The 6,700-nt window shown below is 53.6% G+C and overlaps 1 protein-coding gene across 1 annotated transcript in view; it reads right to left on the reverse strand.

Moving 5' to 3' along the window:
• Window positions 1-6,454, reverse strand: part of PERM1 (PPARGC1 and ESRR induced regulator, muscle 1) — a 13,932-nt gene extending 7,478 nt beyond the window's left edge. Inside the window, exons 1-3 of the mRNA XM_019511554.1 lie at window positions 6,280-6,454; window positions 4,483-5,379; window positions 1,086-1,202 (exon numbers count right to left, since the gene is read on the reverse strand). Coding sequence (XP_019367099.1) covers window positions 1,086-1,202; window positions 4,483-5,379; window positions 6,280-6,454 — 1,189 coding nt within the window. The remainder of the gene's footprint in view (window positions 1-1,085; window positions 1,203-4,482; window positions 5,380-6,279) is intronic.
• Between the last annotated feature and the right edge of the window lie 246 nt (window positions 6,455-6,700).

The following is a 6,700-nucleotide window of genomic DNA, read 5'->3' on the forward strand; positions in this document are numbered from 1 at the left end:
GCAAACTTGTTTCCAAACCAGAGTTTCAGGACACAGGCGTCTGCAGGTTGTGCTCTCTCTGCCCCACCGCAGCCACCATTTCTGTCTGGTTGTGTCTTGCGGTCATAGCTATTTACTCATTACTCTGCATTGTGATGGCATTTTCAGTGACAGATTGCAGGGCAACAAGTTCACTGATCCTCCTAAACTCTTTTTGTGGTAGGCAAAAATACCTCTTTTGGGGAATACGAAGAAGAGAGCAGAGGGCAATGACTTTTTTGGGGTCACTGCTGACTTACGTGGGCACATAGGAGAAGCAGGGGTGTGGGGGTTGAGGGGTGGACACCACCCCTATAGAGTTAATGACAGAGGAGAGCCAAGAATGAAACAGCTAGCCTTGCCTAGCCATTTGCTCCAAGTGCCCAGCACTGCTCTCAGCCTCAGCTGAAGGGCTGGGTTTGTTTTGAACAAATGGCAACAGGACAAAAGGCTCATTTGTAGGAGAAGAGTGTAATTCTGATTTCAGGTATGCTGGCGAAAGATGGGATTACTGTCCATGTTGTGTTTACTCTGTAGCACTCAAGCACTGGGTGACTAGTAAGGCTAAGAGCTTAGCAGAACCTAGAAAAGGGACTGTGTATTTATATTTAAAAAATAACTAACACTGGGCACAGTTAGTCTAGGAAAGATAAACATCTGTGAAGGAGCAGAAACCCTCATGCTTCAGGACATAAGCCAACTATTAGCTGTGGGGTGTCTTCTTGAGCAGGCTATTCCTTAATCCTCCTGTTTTCTCCAAACTCCATTAAAGTCAACAGGAGTGATGTGTTGAGGACAGAGAAAAGGGAATAGGGGTAGGGGGATGGGGTAAGTGAAATAAGAATTGGGCGGCTTATATTTCTATTGGCGTTAGAGATTATTAGAAGCCATCGGTGATCGTTTTGGGAGAACAGGAAGGTGACCAAAGGGTGAATTAGGGAGAGACCGCTCATAGGCTGTATGCTTGTATTTTATATTCTGACACTGTCTAAGCCACGTCGACCTGCAAATCTCCACAGGTCTCTGCCCCAACTGCTTTTCCCCTCCTACACGGGCATTGCACATACCAGTCTTCCAGGCATCTGGAGCCTGCAGGTTGGAGGTCTTCATGGCCCAGGATGCGAAGGCAACGAAGACCAGGCACATGTCCTTCTGTGTTAGTGCTAACTGGGGATGGGGCCTTGCTGCAGAGATAACAACACACACAGTCATGAAGCTGAGATGAAATACTGGTGTTTGTACTCTCCATCAGCCAGGGCAGGCGAGAGTCTTTCTGGTATGCTGGGGCTTTTAAATTCATCTTCATTTCTTTTACCCCCTCTGACTAAAGCTGTCAAAAGGCAAGGGAGCTGCATGGATCTTTTGCTGTCCTCCATAGTCTGGTTATGGTCATGTTTGTGGGGAAGAGGGGAGACCTAATCTGAGGTTATTTCATGTTGAGGAAATTGGTCCCTGTAATCTTTCATTTCATCCAGTTGTTTTTTTTTTTTAAAGGCCCTGTGACAAATGGACTTGGGAGCTTGCAAGCAGCTTCCAATCAGTTCATCGAATCATAGAAAATGAGGGTTGGGAGGGATCTCAAGAGGTCACATCTAGTCCAGCCCCTACTCGAAGCAGGACCAGCCCGAACTAGATCAGTTCAGAGAAGGGAACCAGCTGTGGGCTAACAGAGTCACAGATGTGTCTGTTTGAGGTCCTTGCCCAGTCCCCTTTAATACATTATCCAAGTGCCCCACAACTCCCCCCCTTAGGGCAGTGCACTCCCCCATTTTACAGGTGGAAAAACTGAGGCTCAGAGAAGCTAGGTGACATGCCCAGGATGTCACAAGCAGTCTGTGACATGCACACTAGCCTCCACCAAGTGCCTTAACATTGGGCCATCCACTCTGGAAGGAGATGGTCCAGTGAAGAGAGCTGGAGCTGGGGTGTCCTGGCTTTGCTACTGATGTACAGCCCAAAGCAAGTCTCTCAGAGCTGGTTTCACCATCTATAAAATAGGGTAACAGTGATTCAGCTTTGTAAAGCTCTTTGAGATCAGTGGATGAACAACATCCTGCAAGAGCTAAGCCTTGTTGCTGTTAATTTTGTCAGAAACACGGTTCCCCCAGGGCCATTTCCGCTCCCCAAGTGCTCTCCAGGGCTTTCAATAAGGGTCTCAGACTCTCCCTCCACTTCGCCTCTGCTGGAGGCCCGATCTAGCAACCTTCAAGGGGCTGTCACCAGCCGGCTTATTTTTGTGAGCTTGTTTATTTGATCAGACCTTGAATTGAAGGAGGTTTATTAATTAGTTACCACCAAGATTAAGGGTCCCTCCCCCGCCCCCCTTCTTGTTCTCTGTGCAAATAAAGAGGAAGCAACTTTGCTGAGTCACTAAGGGATGGGACTCAGTATTAACAACGAGGCGCCAGGGGTCTAAGCCGGGTATATGCTTTTAAATAAACAAGATTGCAGTCCGAAAGGTTCATATTTCCTCTCCTTTTATTTCCGTCCTCGCTCTCCTTCACCTGCCTGCCTTAATAAGCAAGGCCTGAGTCACCTCTGAGGAGAGAGCTTATTAAATTAATGCTAGTTCTCACATCTTCCTCATCTGTTCCAGCTAAAAAGCCTGCACAGCTTTCCCATTGGGAGCTGGGGGAAGGGCCCAGTTTGCCTTTTATTTCCCTGCTAGCGCTGTACCCATTAACAACCCTGTCCGGCCAGCTAGACCATAGCTTAGCAACCATCGCCCTGTCTCGGGGGTGCGTGTTCTTTGTATACAAGACTTTCCGGCTGCTGCTATCTATATATAGGAAATATGGGCTGGAAGGGACCTCAGGAGGTCACATCTAGTCCGACCCCCTGCTCCAAGCAAGACCAGCCCCAACTAGATCATCCCAGCCAAGGCTTTATCTATCCAGGTCTTAAAAACCTTCAAGGATGGAGACTCCACAACTTCTCTAGATAACCTCTTCCAGTGCTTTACTAGCTAGTGAGAAAGTTGTCCCTAACATCTAATATCTAACCTAGACTTCCCTTGCTGCAACCTGAGACCATTGCTCCTTGTTTTGTCAGCAAAACCCCAGCTGCATGGTTCTCTGGTTTGGGCTACAGTATTGTCATATGGAAAATTGGGATGAGGAACACCCCTGAAGCCAGTCCAGGGTTGAGTTTCTATGTGCTCATTACTAGCAGGGTTCAAGTCTGGGTTCCTCAGCCCGTGTGAGGAAGGCGAAGTCTCATCCCCATCCTAAATTGCTACGTGGCCGGTGTGGGGAGGGCTCAGCCTCAGTCCCTGAGTGTGTGTGTGGTCATGGGAAGCATCCCAAGACGGCATCGTTACACACGGTCTTCCAAGCTCGCTGTCTTTTATGAGAAGGCATTTGTTGCCTCGTGGTGGGGTTGATACAGTAGGTGCGGTGCAGAGAGGCCCGTGTGATATCACAGGATCGCCAGAAAGTAGGGATGGAAGGGACCTCACAAGGTCATCCAGTCCAGCCCCCCTGCTTGAAGCAAAATCATCCCTGACAAAACCATCCCAGCCGAGCGTCTGTCTAACCTACTCCTGAAAAACTTCTCTAGGTGGCCTGGTCCAATGCTTGACTGCCCTCGCAGTCAGAAAATTCCTCCTAATTCCCAACCTAAATTTACTCTGTTCTGGTATGAGGCCATTGCTCCTAGTCCTGCCATCTCCATCCTCTTTGTAAGTGCCCTTTGGGTATTTGAAGACTTATCAAATCTCCCCTCAGATATCACTGATTGTCTTCCATTGGGAAGCAAACTTATAAGGCCAGGGCTTGCTCTGCAAAGGGGCAATACTGCTGTCAGCAGAAGAGGCAACCCAACAAAGCAGCCTGGTGTTGCAGCACTAGTGGCATTAAATTGTGTTTGGCAGTGAGGAACCAAATGCAAAATCCAACCATGGCAGGAAAACATGGCGACAGCTTGGTTTAAACCCAGCTGCATGTAACCAAGTTGTGTTTTAAGGAGACTGAGGGACTTTTGGCTATAAGGGTACCCTCCAACATGGCTGAAATTAAAACGAGGATGGGACTTTTGACCAACTCAGGGCTGGCACAGCCTGGTTAGTGTGAGTCGTGCAAAATGAGGGAGGCACTGGCACTACCTCTGCGCAGCAGCACTTGGAAATTTAGGGTAATGATGATGATTCGGAGGGAATGGGCATGTGGGGCTGGGTCTCGGCAATGGAGAAATGAGCACAGGACAAACTGATGGAGAAGGAGGTGCTCATTCTGGACAAGCAGCCCAGGGCAGTGGAGGTGAGGAGGCGCGCTGGTTGTGGGCAGAGACACTGAGGAGCTCATGGGAAAGGGGCATTGGGCATGGTTGTGGGGCAGGACCCTGTGGGACACTGTGGGGTTTGCTTCCATGTGTAGCCAACCCACCTGTGTGCAGAAAGGGGCACCCCTGGCCCAGGCATAGGGCAGGGGGAAGGGACATGCATATGCACAAGAATCAGGCATTTACCTGCAAGATCAAGGGCCTTCTCCAGGTCCTCTGGCATAGCCTGGCCTCTCCCCAGCAGCTGCAGTGGGAGCAGGGGCAAATTTTCCTGGGGGCTTCTCTCTGCTGGAGCCCTGGGGTCAGGGGGCCGGCCTCTGACCAGATGCACTGGCTTCCCCAGGAGGGATTTCAAAACCCTGATGGCTTTTCTGGCTTTAGAGTCTGGCGCACGCAGGGACGTCACCTTCCAGCTCTTCCTTTCCCCAGCTCCATTGGCAAAGAAATGTTCATAAGCCTCAGGGACGGAGAAGTCTGGGGTCTCCCCTGAGGCTTCCCCTGGGTCCCCCTCATCATCATGGGGTGATGCTTGGTCCCAGCTGATGCACTGTGCTGACTCTGAGGCTTCACCTTTGCTTCCCCACCCACCGCTCCTGCTCCTGTCGGGGTCGGCAAAGAAGTACTCGTACATCTCTGGCCCGTACATCTCGGGCACCGGCTGCTCCTGCTCCGAGGAGGCCGTGGGCATCCCCTCCCCTTCCTCGCCCCAGTGGTAATCCCCCCTCTCCTGGCCCTCCACGTTGCAGAAGAAGTAGTCATAAATCTCCGGCCAGGTCAGGGCAGGTGCGTTGCCCTCCCCAGACTCCTCGGCTGCTGCACAAGGCACATGCTCCTCTCTCTCCACGACGGCACCTGGGGGCTCACTGTCACCAGCTTCCAGCCCTGCAGCCTGTGCTGGCCTCCTGGGCCTCACTGACTTCAGTCCTGCTGCAGGCTGCGCTGCAGACCGTGTTGGCCACTGCACCCCCTGCCCCGAGCCCTGCATTTCTGCCCTCGCGACACCATGGAGCAGGATCCTGCCTGTCCCTGCTTCCTCCTGGCTCCCAGGACCTGGCGTGTTCACCACCTCCTTCCCCTTTGTCTCTGGAAGTGGGACCAAAGGAGTTAAACCATCCTTGGCAGGACCCAGGCTGTCCTGTGCCTTGATGCCAGAAGGCCCCTGGAGCAAAGGTGTGGCCTTGACTGCAGATGCTGCAAGGTGCTTGTGGCTCTTTCCCTGCCTCGCTGGCCCTTGGAGGTGGACGACGTCCTGGGAGTTGCTGGAGGACCGTGCATCAGCCCAGGCTCCCCCATGATCCAGACACTGCTCGGATGCTCTGGAGCACGCTGGCACTGGGGTCTCTGCGGCTGGGCTTTGGGGCACGTTGCTGTGTGGGTCCCATCGTGTGGACTCTGAGCAGAGGGGCCTGCTAGCTGTGTCTCCACCTGGTGTGTCCGTGACCCGTGCCAGGGGGCTCAGGTCTGCCGTGTGAACAGGCTGTTGGGGCTTTGCCACCCCAGCACGGATGTGGGGCTCTTCTCCCTCTGGGTCGTGGGTGGTCCCCTGAGGCAGGTCCCTCGGTGCCTCTGCAGCCTGACCCCTCCTTGCAGCTCCTTCCCCTGCTAGTGGCAGAGCTGCTGCCCCTTCGCCCTCTGCTGCCTGGCTTGAAGCCTCGTGCGGGAAGCCTTGGGGCTGGAGCAGCTGTGCGACAACATGGTTAGCTGCGCCAGGAGCTTCAGCTCCGGCGGGAGAGAGGAGCTGGCTTTCCTGGGCCCTTGGCATGGACACAGCGCGCCGGGGGCACCCGGGCTGGTTGCTTTCCCACAGAAACCGGCTGACCGAGCCCAGCTCCGTCTCGTCCTCACTGCCTGACAAAACCTCCTCCGGGGCCAAATGCCCATGAGCAGGTTGGGAGGGGACGGCGTCTCTGGTGTCCCCGCATGGGGGGTGGCTTTCTCTGCCCGGCAGAGGTGTACAGCACACCCTTATAGTGACCGGCTTGCTTGTGCCAGCTCCACAGTCCTCGCCGGGCACAGTGTCCCCTTGCTCAATGTCACTGAGCCCTGGATCGTCCGCCGTGGCCAGGGCAGCCTGGATTAAGCTGCATTCTTCAGAGGCCAAGTAGAAATCTGCCCAGTCCCTGTCACTCAGCTGGATGCTGTACTCAAAATTATCCATCTCTACCGTGACAAAGCAACAGGGCAGTAGTGAGACCGGGGGCCCCAGCAGGGAGGGGAGAGGCCGAGGTGCTGCTCAGCCCATCTCTGAGCTCTTGGTGTGTTCAGTTAATCCCGTCTGCTCGGGTCCCTGCACTGCTGCCATCCGCATTCACTTCCAGTTGAAGTCGGTGCAGGGGAGGACATCTCCGGGCATAGTCAGCAGGGCAGGCGTGTCTTATACAGACACCTCGGGCCACCCAGAAGC

This window comes from Gavialis gangeticus, unplaced genomic scaffold, assembly GCF_001723915.1.
Source record: "Gavialis gangeticus isolate Ggan-Ray unplaced genomic scaffold, GavGan_comp1, whole genome shotgun sequence".
NCBI classification, from domain to species: domain Eukaryota; kingdom Metazoa; phylum Chordata; order Crocodylia; family Gavialidae; genus Gavialis; species Gavialis gangeticus.